The sequence below is a fragment of the Salmo trutta genome, chromosome 17 (assembly GCF_901001165.1).
Source record: "Salmo trutta chromosome 17, fSalTru1.1, whole genome shotgun sequence".
Lineage (NCBI taxonomy): Eukaryota > Metazoa > Chordata > Actinopteri > Salmoniformes > Salmonidae > Salmo > Salmo trutta.
In genome coordinates, this window is record NC_042973.1 from 52,983,419 (window position 1) to 52,999,937 (window position 16,519).

Genomic DNA, 16,519 nt, shown 5'->3' on the forward strand with positions numbered 1-16,519 from the left:
GAGTGCATAAGAGGAGTGTACTGTGACTCAATGGTCACGTGGAATTTGACTGCGGTTATGACTCATGACTGCCAGTGTGGGGTAATACGGTCACCGCAACAGCCCTAGTCCCGAGTTCAAATCAGGTTAAGAGCTGCTTAGGGAGGAAGTGGCACTGTTAACCAATCAGTGTGATGTCTGTCATATTTGAGGATCTGTTATGTGGAAGGAATATGTAGGATGCTCCACCACTACACTGCTTATACTTATACAGACAGGTTAGAGAGATGTATATGTGAAGGGATGTACAGTATGAAGCTTTATCTCAAACTCAGGGCATTTAGTGTGTGTGAGTGAGTGTATGTGTTTGCAGGTCTGTGTGTGCATGTGTGTTTGCGTGTGTGGGGGGGGGGGGGGGGGGGGGGGGCGACAGAAGGCTTTCTCACAGCCTGCAATTAAAGGCTCCTCCTGCTTGGATAAAAGGAGTCAAATGCAACTGCTACGCCTGTGCTTTTCTTTCCCTCTTCACACTTCTTTGTTCTTCTATTTCTCTTCTTTTCTTTCTCAATTTTCTCTCTCTCTCATATTGAAGAGATAATGACATAAATCAAATCAAATCAAATTTATTTATATAGCCCTTCGTACATCAGCTGAAATCTCAAAGTGCTGTACAGAAACCCAGCCTAAAACCCCAAACAGCAAGCAATGCATGTGAAAGAAGCACGGTTGCTGGGAAAAACTCCCTAGGAAAAACTCCAGAGAAAGGCCAAAAACCTAGGAAGAAACCTAGAGAGGAACCAGGCTATGAGGGGTGGCCAGTCCTCTTCTGGCTGTGCCGGGTGGATATTATAACAGAACATGGTCAAGATGTTAAAATGTTCGTAAATGACCAGCATGGTCAAATAATAATAATCATAGTAATTGTCGAGGGTGCAACAAGCACGTCCGGTGAACAGGTCAGGGTTCCGTAGCCGCAGGCAGAACAGTTGAAACTGGAGCAGCAGCATGGCCAGGTGGACTGGGGAAAGCAAGGAGTCATCATGCCAGGTAGTCCTGAGGCATGGTCCTAGGGCTCAGGTCCTCCGAGAGAAAGAAAGAGAGAAAGTGAGAATTAGAGAGAGCATATTTACATTCACACAGGACATAAGACAAGAGAATACTCCAGATGTAACAGACTGACCCTAGCCCCCCGACACATAAACTACTGCAGCATAAATACTGGAGGCTGAGACAGGAGGGATCAGAAGACACTGTGGCCCCATCCGATGATACCCCCGGACAGGGCCAAACAGGCAGGATATAACCCCACCCACTTTGCCAAAGCACAGCCCCCACACCACTAGAGGGATATCTACAACCACCAACTTACCGTCCGAAGACAAGGCCGAGTATAGCCCACAAAGATCTCCGCCACGGCACAACCCAAGGGGGGGCGCCAACCCAGACAGGAAGACCACGTCAGTGGCTCAACCTACTCGAGTGACGCACCCCTCCCATGGACGGCATGGAAGAACACCAGTAAGTCAGTGACTCAGCCCCTGTAAAAGGGTTAGAGGCAGAGAATCCCAGTGGGAAGAGGGGAACCGACAAGGCAGAGACAGCAAGGGCGGTTCGTTGCTCCAGCCTTTCCGTTCACCTTCACACTCCTGGGCCAGACTATACTTAATCATAGGACCTACTGAAGAGATAAGTCTTCAGTAAAGACTTAAAGGTTGAGACTGAGTCTGCGTCTCTCACATGGGTAGGCAGACCATTCCATAAAAATGGAGCTCTATAGGAGAAAGCCCTACCTCCAGCCGTTTGCTTAGAAATTCTAGGGACAATTAGGAGGCCTGCGTCTTGTAACCGTAGCGTACGTGTAGGTATGTACGGCAGGACCAAATCGGAAAGATAGGTAGGAGCAAGCCCATGTAATGCTTTGTAGGTTAGCAGTAAAACCTTGAAATCAGCCCTTGCCTTAACAGGAAGCCAGTGTAGGGAGGCTAGCACTGGAGTAATATGATCAAATTTTTGGGTTCTAGTCAGGATTCTAGCAGCCGTATTTAGCACTAACTGAAGTTTGTTTAGTGCTTTATCCGGGTAGCCGGAAAGTAGAGCATTGCAGTAGTCGAGCCTAGAAGTAACAAAAGCATGGATTAATTTTTCTGCGTCATTTTTGGACAGAAAGTTTCTGATTTTTGCAATGTTACGTAGATGGAAAAAAGCTGTCCTTGAAGCAGTCTTGATATGTTCTTCAAAAGAGAGATCAGGGTCCAGAGTAACGCCGAGGTCCTTCACAGTTTTATTTGAGACGACTGTACAACCATCCAGATTAATTGTCAGATTCAGCAGAAGATCTCTTTGTTTCTTGGGACCTAGGACAAGCATCTCTGTTTTGTCCGAGTTTAAAAGTAGAAAATTTGCAGCCATCCACTTCCTTATGTCTGAAACACAGGCTTCTAGCGAGGGCAATTTTGGGGCTTCACCATGTTTCATTGAAATGTACAGCTGTGTGTCGTCCGCATAGCAGTGAAATTTAACATTATGTTTTCGAATGACATCCCCAAGAGGTAAAATATATAGTGAAAACAATAGTGGTCCTAGAACGGAACCTTGAGGAACACCGAAATTTACAATTGATTTGTCAGAGGACGAACCATTCACAGAGACAAACTGATATCTTTCCGACAGATAAGATCTAAACCAGGCCAGAACTTGTCCATGTAGACCAATTTGGGTTTCCAATCTCTCCAAAAGAATGTGGTGATCGATGGTATCAAAAGCGGCACTAAGATCTAGGAGCATGAGGACAGATGCAGAGCCTCGGTCTGATGTCATTAAAAGGTCATTTACCACCTTCACAAGTGCAGTCTCAGTGCTATGATGGGGTCTAAAACCAGACTGAAGCGTTTCGTATACATTGTTTGTCTTCAGGAAGGCAGTGAGTTGCTGCGAAACAACTTTTTCTAAAATTTTTGAGAGGAATGTAAGATTCGATATAGGCCGATAGTTTTTTATAATTTCTGGGTCAAGATTCGGCTTTTTCAAGAGAGGCTTTATTACTGCCACTTTTAGTGAGCTTGGTACACATCCGGTGGATAGAGAGCCGTTTATTATGTTCAACATAGGAGGGCCAAGCACAGGAAGCAGCTCTTTCAGTAGTTTAGTTGGAATAGGGTCCAGTATGCAGCTTGAGGGTTTGGAGGCCATGATTATTTTCATCATTATGTCAACAGATATAGTACTAAAACACTTTAGTATCTCCCTTGATCCTAGGTCCTGGCAGAGTTGTGCAGACTCAGGACAATGGAGCCCAGGAGGAATACCCAGATTTAAAGAGGAGTCCGTAATTTGCTTTCTAATGATCATGATCTTTTCCTCAAAGAAGTTCATAAATTTATTACTGCTGAAGTGAAAGCCATCCTCCATTTGCGAATGCTGCTTTTTAGTTAGTTTGCGACAGTGTCAAAAAGAAATTTCGGATTGTTCTTATTTTCCTCAATTAAGTTGGAAAAATAGGATGATCGTGCAGCAGTGAGGGCTCTTCGATACTGCACGGTACTGTCTTTCCAAGCTAGTCGGAAGACTTCCAGTTTAGTGTGGCGCCATTTCCGTTCCAATTTTCTGGAAGCTTGCTTCAGAGCTCGTGTATTTTCTGTATACCAGGGAGCTAGTTTCTTATGACAGATGTTTTTAATTTTTAGGGGTGCAACTGCATCTAGGGTATTGCGCAAGGTTAAATTGAGTTCCTCGGTTAGGTGGTTAACTGATTCTTGTCCTCTGACGTCCTTGGGTAGGCAGAGGGAGTCTGGAAGGGCATCAAGGAATCTTTGGGTTGTCTGAGAATTTATAGCATGACTTTTAATCTTCCTTGGTTGGGGTCTGAGCAGATTATTTGTTGCAATTGTAAACGCAATAAAATGGTGGTCCGATAATCCAGGATTATGAGGAAAAACATTAAGATCCACAACATTTATTCCATGGGACAAAACTAGGTCCAGAGTATGACTGTGGCAGTGAGTAGGTCCAGAGACATGTTGGACAAAACCCACTGAGTCGATGATGGCTCCGAAAGCCTTTTGGAGTGGGTCTGTGGACTTTTCCATGTGAATGTTAAAGTCACCAAAAATTAGAATATTATCTGCTATGACTACAAGATCCGATAGGAATTCAGGGAACTCAGTAAGGAACACTGCATATGGCCCAGGAGGCCTGTAAACAGTAGCTATAAAAAGTGATTGAGTAGGCTGTATAGATTTCATGACTAGAAGCTCAAAAGACGAAAACGTCATTGTTTTTTTTTTTGTAAATTGAAATTTGCTATCGTAAATGTTAGCAACACCTCCGCCTTTGCCGGATGCACGGGGGGTATGGTCACTAGTGTAACCAGGGGGTGAGGCCTCATTTAACACAGTAAATTCATCAGGCTTAAGCCATGTTTCAGTCAGGCCAATCACATCAAGATTATGATCAGTGATTAGTTCATTGACTATAACTGCCTTGGAAGTGAGGGATCTAACATTAAGTAACCCAATTTTGAGATGTGAAGTATCACAATCTCTTTCAATAATGGCAGGAATGGAGGAGGTCTTTATACTAGTAAGATTACTGAAGCGAACACCGCCATTTTTAATTTTGCCCAACCTAGATCGAGGCACAGACACGGTCTCAATGGGGAAAGCTGAGCTGACTACGCTAACTGTGCTAGTGGCAGACTCCACTAAGCTGGCAGGCTGGCTAACAGCCTGTTGCCTGGCCTGCACCCATAAGACGTCTCTCCCTCTGGCTCGCTGTCAATATTTGATCATAAAATGTATTTCCCCTGACAGAGGAAGATTTCATATACAGATAAAACACACATCACCATAGCAATGCCTTATTGTGCTTCAAAAGTGAAATATTATGAGTAAAAAAAATCTACCTTGTCAAAACATACAGAACTCAGTCATACATTTACTGTTGCATGTCAGTCAAAGGTAGCTGTGCTTGTCCATGCTGAATCTCTCATCTCCTCGCTTGAGCTCTCTCCATCACCCTCACTAACCAGTGTCAGAGGAAGGCCCAAAAAATTGTCAAAAGACTCCAGTCACCCAAGTCTAGGTCCAAAAAGGCTCCTTAACAGCTTCTACCCCCAAGCCATAAGACTTCTGAACAACTAAACTAATCAAATGGCCAGTAATCACCCCTCCCCCCTCTCGGATTATTATCTATGCATAGTCACTTTGCAAATGACCTCGATTAACCTGTAGCCCCCGCACATTGACTTTGTACCGGTGCCCCCTGTATTTAGCCTCGTTATTGTTATGTACATTTCTTGTGTTACTTTTTGATTGATTTGATTTTTTTAACTTAAGTTTATTTAGTAAATATTTTATTTACTCTATTTCTTGAACTGCATTGTTGGTTAAAGGCTTGTAACTAAGCATTTCACGGTAAGGTCTACACCTGTTGTATTCGGCCCATGTGACAAATAAAAAGTGATTTGATTTTGATGTGCCCTGTCGATTAATAAATGTATTGGATTGGTGGAGCAATAGTGTGCGGGAACCTCTATTTCTGTGTGTTGAGTTCCACTGGCCCGCACCTCGCTACCTCAATGTGCATTTGTTTTCCCTTCTCCAGAGAACTTGTACGGTACTCCCAAGCCCCCAGCCGAGCCCAGTCCAGCGGCCCCTCCTTTGAATGTGAGTGAGGCGCTGCTGCCCGGAGCCTGGCCCAGCGCCCAGGGCAAGAGGAAAAGGAACCAGTCGGTTAGCAACATGGAGCAGCGAGCCAGCCTGGAGCTGCCTGAGGAGGAGGACTGCAGCCCTCCCGTGGTCAACGAGAATGGCGTGGCCATCACGCCAGGTGAGGAACGTTTAACTGAGCTCTGTCCAAAAACAGCCCCTAGACTCTAGTCCTATTCTTAATTTCACACAAACATACAGTGGTAGCCAAATACCTATATGAAAAGAAATCATGAAAATGAAATAATAATCTTGTATGGCAGAAAAGTATTTGTACAAACACCTAATAAGTCATCTAAAAAGTCACTAGGTAAGATTTAGCATTTTTGGCTTTATATGTCATTGGTGTATTTGTATATTTGTTAACTTACAGTGCATTCGGAAAGTATTCAGACACCTTGACTTTTTCCAATTTTGTTACATTAGGTTTATTAAAAAATGTATTCAATTGTCTTTTCCCCTCATCAATCTACACACAATACCCCATAATGACAAAGCAAAAACAGGTTTTACATAAATATTCAGATGTTTTATTCACACACAAATATATGTATATATATACACACACAGTTGAAGTCGGAAGTTTACATACACTTAGGTTGGAGTCATTAAAACTCGTTTTTCAACCACAAATTTCTTGTTAACAAACTATAGTTTTGGCAATTCGGTTAGGACATCTACTTTGTGCATGACACAAGTCACTTTCCCAACAATTGTTTACAGTCAGATTATTTCACTTATAATTCACTGTATCACAATTCCAGTGGGTCAGAAGTTTACATACACTAAGTTGACTGTGCCTTTAAACAGCTTGGGAAATTCCAGAAAATGATGTCATGGCTTTAGAAGCTTCTGACAGGCTAATTGACATCCTTTGAGCCAATTGGAGGTGTGGTTCATCCTTGGGAGCAATTTCCAAACATCTGAAGGTACCACGTTCATCTGTACAAACAATAGTATGCAAGTATAAACACCATGGGACCACGCAGCCATCAAACCGCTAAGGAAGGAGATGCGTTCTGTCTCCTAGAGATGAACGTACTTTGGTGCGAAAAGTGCAAATCAAACCCAGAACAACAGCAAATATATATATATATATATATATATATATATATATATATATATATATATACACACACACTACCATTCAAATGTTTTGGGTCACTTAGAAATGTCCTTGTTCTTGAAAGAAAAGCACATTTTTTGTCCATTAAAATAACATCAAATTGATCAGAAATACAGTGTAGACATTGTTAATGTTGTAAATGACTATTGTAGCTGGAAACGGCAGATTTTGAATGGCATGTCTACATAAGCGTACAGAGGCCCATTATCAGCAACCATCACTCCTGTGTTCCAATGGCACGTTGTGTTAGCTATCCAAGTTTAACATTTTAAAAGGCTAATTGATCATTAGAAAACCCTTTTGCAATTATGTTAGCTCAACTGAAAACTGTTGTTCTGATTAAAGAAGCAATACAACTGGCCTCCTTTAGACTCGTTGAGTATCTGGAGCATCAGCATTTGTGGATTCGATTACAGGCTCAAAATGGCCAGAAACAAAGAACTTTCTTCTGAAACTCATCAGTCTATTCTTGTTCTGAGAAATGAAGCCTATTCCATGTGAGAAATTGCCAAGAAACTGAAGATCTCGTACAACGCTGTGTACTACTCCCTTCATAGAACATTCTAACCAGAATAGGAAGAGGAGCTGGAGGCCCCAGTGCACAACTGAGCAAGAGGACAAGTACATTAGAATGTCTAGTTTGAGAAACAGACTCCTCACAAGTCCTCAACTGGCAGCTTCATTAAATAGTACCCGCAGAAACACTGGTCTCAACGTCTGAGCTGTTCATGCCATAATATGGACTTGGTCTTTTTTACAAATAGGGCTATCTTTTGTAAACCACCAATACCTTGTCACAACACAACTAACTGGCTCAAACGCATTAAGAAGGAATGAAATTCCACAAATTAAGGTTTAACAAGGCACACCTGTTAATTGAATTGCATTGCAGGTGACTACCTCATGAAGCTGGTTGAGAGAATGTGCAAAGCTGTCATCAAGGCAAAGGGTGGTTTCTTCGAAGAATCTCATAAAATATATTTTGATTTGTATAACACTTTTTTGGTTAGTACATGATTCCATATATGTTGTTTTGATGTCTTCACTATTATTCTACAATGTAGAAAATAGTAAAAATAAAGAATAACCCTGGATTGAGCAGGTGTCCAAACTTTGGACAGGTACTGTATATTTGTTATATATATTTTTATAAAATGTAATTGTAACTTTTGAGTTTCGTGTATAAGTTGTATATACATTATATACAAACATTTTAACTCATTTGTATACAATGTTTTATTTTAGGTATGACTTTCCACGGTTAGAAAACACATGCCTTTTATAAAAAAGTTTATAATACTGTTTATTTATCCATGTATAAATTCTGCATGACACAATTTAAGAATCAAATAAAAGCTTAACTGGTCTGTTATAAGAGAAGGCATAATGACGTATCAGGCAACCTGTTAAGTAAAACATTTTTATTAACAGATTCCCTGACGATGATGCCAAACAATCACTCATACCCTGTCTACACAGTGCTGGAAATATTTTATAAAAAATGTTATAATATGTACCCAACAAGCATGATAGCCGTTGGTAAATATTTCCCTGAAATATTTCCACATGTGCAGCCTTCCAAAATACAGCTAGATTGAGAAATAGGCCTACTGTATGGAGGCCATGTTCAAAGTAACGGTCCAGTGTTTCCAGAGTTGTATGAAATATGACCTATAATTAATTACAATATGAGTAAAATGGTTTTAGTCCCCCCCTCAATTTTTTTATTAAGTATGTTAAAAAAGCAGCTTTTCTGTGGCTTTTTTGTGGCTTACCCCAACAACACAATGGTGAGGGCATATACCGGTCATAAAAAATATCAATGCAAGTAGACTGCTGATTGGCTAGCTCATCATCATCTTCTATGAGGAAATAGCAAGCCTTTCTGTTTGAGATACAAGTTTGAGGTGGTTTAAAAATATAGATATTTTCATTTATTCCAATTTATGCTTTCCCCACAAATACGAGAATAGGATGAGTCAAAAACATCATTTGGGTATGAGTTGACAGAATATCAACTTTTAAAGTGAGATTTTCACTGACAGTTATTTTAACATTCTACGGTATATCCTATAGAGGCAAACAGCAGAATGCATATTTTTGTGTGCCCTGGGTTGCTTCATTTAACTTAGCTTAACTTTCTATTGTACTATGGAACAGAACAGCAATCTTGAATTGTGATTATTAGAAAGTGAAGTTTAATCTTTTGTATAATGAAACAATTTAAGTTTAACGATTTACATGATCTTTCCATAATGTCCATTCTGTTCTCTATTCAAAAATGTCCGTTAAGCTTACATTCCGCTCCTTATTCTTGGACATGGAACGCAGCTCAGAGATTTTTGTGTTGATAGCTGAGCCGAAGTTAACTGGAAGGGTGTTTGGCCACTTCTGGAGAGTAGCCCCTATGGTATAAAAGGGGAAAAGGAAATTAAGTAAACACTTACAATAAAGGATGAAAGTAAGTAAATGTACAAAGGCCTATATTCCTGTTAGCATTTTGATTTGTTTTTCAATTTACTGTAGATGGCATCCAGCTTAGTTTTCTCTAGCGGCTAACGGTGTGGTCCACTCCACTTTGACATCCCCCGGAGGTTGCTCACCAGCAAGACCTCCACGGGATAGACAGCCGTGGTCAATGTCCATACAAAGGATGAGGCAGTTGGCATTTATAGCATAGGCCCAGCCAGCTTGTCAACAAACACCCCTGTCCCTGGATGGATTTCAACCTATTTAAACACGGAAACAGGGATGTTTTTTAAAATGAATTTTATTTTCATCAAATAAAATATGCAATAGAATAAAAATTGTTTGAATGTGTGAAAATAGATGAATGTTCATTTAAAGCCGATTTACCTGATCTGAATCAGTCACAGGAACCGGAGATAAGGGGGTGGGGGCAGACGCAGGACTGGAGAGGGCGGAGCTGGGTTGTGCAGAGCCAGACGCAGGACTGGAGAGGGCGGAGCTGGGTTGTGCAGAGCCAGACGCAGGACTGGAGAGGGCGGAGCTGGGTTGTGCAGAGCCAGACGCAGGACTGGAGAGGGCGGAGCTGGGTTGTGCAGAGCCAGACGCAGGACTGGAGAGAGCATAGCTGGGTTGTGCAGAGCCAGACGCAGGGCTGTAGAGGGAAGGGCTAGGTAGTGCAAGAGAAGCCATTTTACCTAGTTTCCTCACATATATGAGGAGCCCAGGCACATCTAAACTCAGCAAAAAAAGAAACGTCCCTTTTTCAGGACCCTGTCTTTCAAAGATAATTCGTAAAAATCCAAATTACTTCACAGATCTTCATTGTAAAGGGTATAAACACTGTTTCCCATGCTTGTTCAATGAACCATTAACAATTAACGAGCATGCACCTGTGGAACGGTCATTAAGACACAAACAGCTCACAAACGGTAGGCAATTAAGGTCACATTTATGAAAACTTAGGACACTAAAAGAGGCGTTTCTACTGACTCTGAAAAACACAAAAAGAAAGATGCCCAGTGTCCCTGCTCATCTGCGTGAACGTGCCTTAGGCATGCTGCAAGGAGGCATGAGGACTGCAGATGTGGCCAGGGCAATAAATTGCAATGCCTGTACTGTGAGACGCCTAAGACAGCGCAACAGGGAGACAGGACGGACAGCTGATCGTCCTGGCAGTGGCAGACCACGTGTAACAACACCTGCACAGGATTGGTACATCCGAACATCACACCTGCAGGACAGGTGCAGGATGGCAACAACAACTGCCCGAGTTACACCAGGAATGCACAATCCCTCCATCAGTGCTCAGACTGTCCGCAATAGGCTGAGAGAGGCTGGACTGAGGGCTTGTAGGCCTGTTGTAAGGCAGGTCCTCACCAGACATCAGCGGCAACAATGTTGCCTATGGGCACAAACCCACCGTCGCTGGACCAGACAGGACTGGCAAAAAGTGCTCTTCACTGACGAGTCACATTTTTGTGATGGTCGGAATCGCGTTTATCGTCGAACGAATGAGCGTTACACCAAGGCCTGTACTCTGGAGCGGGATCGATTTGGAGGTGGAGGGTCCGTCATAGTCTGGGGCGGTGTGTCACAGCATCATCGGACTAAGCTTGTTGTCATTGCAATGCTGTGCGTTAGAGGGAAGACATCCCCCTCCCTCGTGTGGTACCCTTCCTGCAGGCTCATCCTGACATGACCCTCCAGCATGACAATGCCACCAGCCATACTGCTCGTTCTGTGCGTGATTTCCTGCAAGACAGGAATGTCAGTGTTCTGCCATGTCCAGCGCCATTGAGCACGTCTGGGACCTGTTGGATCGGAGGGTGAGGGCTAGGGCCAATCCCCCCAGAAATGTCAGAGAACTTGCAGGTGCCTTAGTGGAAGAGTGGGGTAACATCTCACAGCAAGAACTGGCAAATCTGGTGTAGTCTATGAGGAGGAGATGCACTGCAGTACTTCATACAGCTGGTGGCCACACCAGATACTGACTGTTACTTTTGATTTTGACCCCCTCTTTGTTCAGGGACACATTATTCAATTTCCGTTAGTCACATGTCTGTGGAACTTGTTCAGTTTATGTCTCAGTTGTCGAATCTTATGTTCATACAAATATTTACACATGTTAAGTTTGCTGAAAATAAACGCAGTTGACAGTGAGAGGACGTTTCTTTTTTTTTGCTGAGTTTACATGCATAACATATTGATTAGATTGAAGATAAGTTTAGTAATGAAATAACATATTTCAGAGGAGTGCTACTGCAGATGTTAAAACCTTATAGTTTCTGTGAATATAACATGAAACAGCCAACCTGGTTCAGCTCATTTGTCAACACTGGCAAAAATGCCTCACACAAGCATTACTACAATAGTGATATATGGGTGGACATTGATGTTCAAAATTAAAGGACTGACTGGTTTGTAGCATCACACAGACATCAAGCGGGTCCATACGAACAACAAATGTTTGTGAGGAACAAGGTGTTGTTGGGGGTCCTAGGGGTAAAACATTAGTAGTAGTCATGGTATCAGTTAGCTTTCAATACTGAATTAGGTGGGCAGCCTATTTAAAAAATCACAGTTAAGCAGCACAGACAGTTTTTTTTTTAGCCCAGTGGATAAGAGTCAAGACTATTGCTCAGTATTACCTTGAAGAACCATCTCCTTCCATGTGTCATTCTGCTGTTTCAGTTCAAAGTTCTCCTGTTTAAGTTTGGAGATCTCCTGCTCCAATTTGTCAACTCTGTTCGTGAGCTTAATGCTGTTTGATGACTGGTACTGTTTTAGGAACTCTTCATCTGATGTCTTCATTTTCACCTTTGACTTCTGGGTATCATATGAATGACAATATGGGTGAATGACAAATGCTGACAATCACTGTTCATTGAACACAGGAGGGACAATTTTGTAGCGGTAATACAATGTAAATGAGCCTTACCTTTGGCTGCAAAGAGGTCGGGTAATCTATGTCAGTTGAGTCGTCTGACTCTTCTCCTAATTTTTGGGTTGAAACAGATGCCCCCTTGCTCTGCTTGGGAGCCTGGGGTTGGACATCGTTATCACTGGCGAGTGAATTCATTTTGCTTGTTGTGTGGAATCAGTTGTCTGAAACAAATTCAAGGTAGAAGAAGACATTTTCCAGAGTTAGGGTCATGGGTTAGGCTTAAGCCAATTCTTTCCCAATCTAAATGCCTGGCATGACTGCAGCGTGGAGGGATGACTAATATGAGGGACAGGGGGAAACCTAGTCAGTTGTACTACTGAATAAATTCAACTTAAATGTGTCTTCCACATTTTACCCAACCCCTCTGAATCAGTGAGGTGCTGAGGGCTGCCTTAATCTACATCCACATCGGCATCCGGGGAGCAGTTGTTGTTGGGGGTTAACTGCCTTGCTCTGGGGCAGAATGACAGATTTTTACCTAGTCGGCTCGGGATTCAATCCAGCAACCTTTCTGTTGCTGGCCCAATGCTCCTACCTGCCAGGCTACCTGCCTCACACTCTATAAACAACAGTTGCAAAAATGTCAATAAACCTCCATCTACAGACCAACACCCATGCAATGGAACTCTTATTTTTGTGCCTGACCAAATACAATGTGGGTATGGGTGGTGGTTCACATCATGTTATTACCTAACCTGTTACCATTGGAATATTCTATATCCTTGTTAACTTGGATTTTTTTTTAAATCTTGTCTTATTACTTTAGCCAGCTATATTCTCATAAATGCTGGGGGAAGTTTTGCCCTGGAAATGGGTGTCTCTGTTGTTCCACTCTGTGAAAGACATACAGACTACAATAGCAGTGTCAAACGGTATAACTTAAAACCATGCATATCTGAAGCAGAATATTTATACTTACTGCTGACAAAAATGACATTGCTATATAATGGGGCCACCTTCCTGGCGGCTTCATCCCGACTCCAATCAATTATGGTGTGATAGTCAGTACAGGATTCCCCTGGTTATTGAGTTTGCTGCCATTGTATCACCTTATAGCATTTGTCTTGACTTCGCTGTACCTCCCTTGAGTGCCCCCCTCACTCCACCGCACAACAGAGAACTTTCGGTCCATGCTGAATGAGTGAAACATAGTTCTCACTATTTTTACATGATTAGACCAGAACGTTAGCTAACGTTAGTTTGTGCCAATTCTTAGAAAAATATGCTGGCGTGTTAGCCATGTAGACATGTGTAAAGTCAGCAGTCTTCTTAGAGTATCTTTCCATTTCATGTGAATTTAATGTGAAATCATGGGAATACATATCTATTGTTAACTTACCTATCTTCGTCTCATTGTACTTTCAGTTTCTCGTCGTGGTGACTGTATGACTGACTTTAGAAATGATATTTTTTCGACCTGTCTCTCTCCTACTTTCCGCTTGTCACCGTGGTGACTCATTGACTGCAGAATTAAAATAATTTCTAGCTACGTCACCCTTATGTTTCTACTTAAAGGGACAAAAAAGGTGAAGCTAGCTAGCTATCTAAAGCTCAGGGAGTGATTTTCGTTACGAGCTAGACTAATTATGCTACTACCACAGAAGAACAACTGAGAGATGGAGTTCACAAAAATACTTCACTGGGCCACATAATGTGAGTACTCATCTTTTGATAGGACTGACAGTTGTTATATTGCTGTGCAAAGTTGATATGATGTTCATAAACATATTAATAAAGTTTTTATTAAGTGTATTTTACATGTTGTCACTTACAGGACTTGCAAGAGACGCAAAATGAATCGGAGACAAGCAGCTGTCGGCACAGTGACTGCGGTAAGTGGGACCTACAGTGCGTTTTATTTATTTATTTAGAAAAAAAGTATTGAATATTTAAAACATACAATATACTTGCAGTGAAGCCGCTCAACAACTACATCACATTAGTCATCGAACAGACTCCCATCCAGAGCAACACACAGAAGCAACCAGGGTCAACGCCCTGCTCAAGGTCAAGTCGACAGATCTCCCACAAGGTCAAAAACGGGGACCCAAACCGGCGATCCAACAGCCACCGGCCCAAGCTCCCAACCGCCAGGCTACCAGCCCTCCAAGATCCCCCCCACAGTTCCCCAAGAGCTGCCCTCAACCATCTGAGAGCCCCACCCCTGAGAAAATAAGAAAAAAATATATTATAATAATCATTCCACCCCCCAAATAACCAAGAAAATGAACAAAAGTGAAAGACAAAGGAAAACAGACAACAGCAATGCAAGAAACCAAAAGATATAATGGACCACAAAAATCATAACAGTAAGGCCAACTGAATATGTTTGTGTGCATGTATGGCACTATTTACATGTGTGTGTGTGTGTGTGTGTGTGTGTCCATGTATGTGCACCTGAGTGCATTTGAATGAGTGTGTGTGTATATGCATGTGTACAAACACCTGCACAGAATCAGCCTCAGGCAAACTGGATTTAGCTGTAAAAACACTGCCCCTTGGTGTCATTCAAACGGACTTTTTGTTATGTTTTATTTTGACTTTATTTTTATACTTTTATCTTTGACTGTCATTCTCTCCCCGCCCAGCAACTCCACTCCCACTTGTCTCCAATTTCTCATCACAACCCTCAGTTTCCCTCAGCCCATCCCACCTATCTCTGCTGGCCACCCTCTTCGGATTTCTACACACCATATATCTTTCAACTATGCTGGGATGTTTAATATACAATTTCAATCTACAATTGAAGTCGGATGTTTACATACACCTTAGCCAAATACATTTAAACTCAGTTTTTCACAATTCCTGACATTTAAACCTAGTAAAAATTCCCTGTCTTAGGTCAGTTAGGATCACCACTTTATTTTAAGAATGTGAAATGTCAGAATAATAGTAGAGAGAATGATTTATTTCTTCCACTCCAATACCTTGACTTTGTTGTCCTTAAGCCATTTTGCCACAACTTTGGAAGTATGCTCGGGGTCATTCTCCATTTGGAAGACCCATTTGCAATGAAGCTTTAACTTCCTGAATGATGTCTTGAGTTGGAGATAGGAGATGCCTCTCGTAGGAGATGGCGCCGGAGGGGATGGCTGCTGGTTTATTGGCTCTTAACCAACCATGCTATTTTGTTTGTTTTTTCACGTTGTCTGTAACTTTTGTACATAATGTTGCTGCTACCGTCTCTTATGACCGAAAAGAGTTTCTGGACATCAGAACAGCGATTACTCACCTCAAATTGGATGATGAGTTTTTCTTTATTGAGTCAGATGAGAAGGATATACTCCAAACACCCGAACTGACCCTCATCCCCGTCATTCGCTGGAGAAGGAAACTGAGATTTTGCGGAAAGAGATCAGGGTGCCTTGTGAAGATCAGGCGATGAGTGGCTAATCTGCCTTTGCCCGCAGTACTGCTAGCTAATGTTCAATCGCTGGAAAATAAATGGGATGAACTGAAAGTACGTATATCCTACCAACGGGACATTCAAAACTGTAATATCTTATGTTTCACCGAGTCATGGCTGAATGACGACATTAATAAGACACAGCTGGCGGGTTATACACTCTATCGGCAGGATAGAAAAGCAGCCTCTGGTAAGACACGGGGCGGGGGCCTATGCATATTTGTAAACAACAGCTGGTGGACGATATCTAAGGAAGTCTCGAGGTTTTGCTCGCCTGAGGTAGAATACCTCATGATAAGCTGTAGACCACACTATCTACCTAGAGAGTTTTCATTTGTATTTTTTGTAGCTGTCTACATACCACCATAGACCGATGCTGGCATTAAAACTGCACTCAGTGAGCTGTATACCGCCATTAGCTAACAGGAAAACGCTCATCTAGAGGCAGTGCGCTTGGTGGCCGGTGACTTTAATGCAGGGAAACTTAAATCAGTTTCACCTCATTCCTATCAGCATGTTAAATGTGCAACCAGAGGGACAAAAACTCTAGACCACCTTTACTCCACACACAGAGACGTGTACAAAGCTCTCCCTCGCCCTCCATTTGGCAAATCTGAACATAATTCTGTCCTCCTGATTCCTGCTTACAAGCAAAAATTAAAGCAGGAAGCACCACTGACTTGGTCTATAAAAAGTGTTCAGGTGAAGCAGATGCTAAACTACAGGACAGTTTTGCTAGCACAGACTGAAATATGTTCCGGGATTCTTCCGATGGCATTTTTGGAGTACACCACTTCAGTCACTGGCTTCATCAATAAGTGCATCGATGACGTCGTCCCCACAGTGACCGTTCGTACATATCCCAACCAGAAGCCATGAATTACAGGTAA

The 16,519-nt window shown here is 42.2% G+C and overlaps 1 protein-coding gene across 8 annotated transcripts in view; it reads left to right on the forward strand.

Annotated features, from left to right (window-relative positions):
- Nucleotides 1-16,519, forward strand: part of LOC115152405 (membrane-associated guanylate kinase, WW and PDZ domain-containing protein 2) — a 325,515-nt gene that overhangs the window by 136,323 nt on the left and 172,673 nt on the right. For all 8 annotated transcript variants that reach the window (XM_029697255.1, XM_029697256.1, XM_029697257.1 and 5 more), the window contains exon 4: nt 5,581-5,805. In XM_029697255.1, the coding sequence (XP_029553115.1) occupies nt 5,581-5,805 (225 nt within the window). The remainder of the gene's footprint in view (nt 1-5,580; nt 5,806-16,519) is intronic.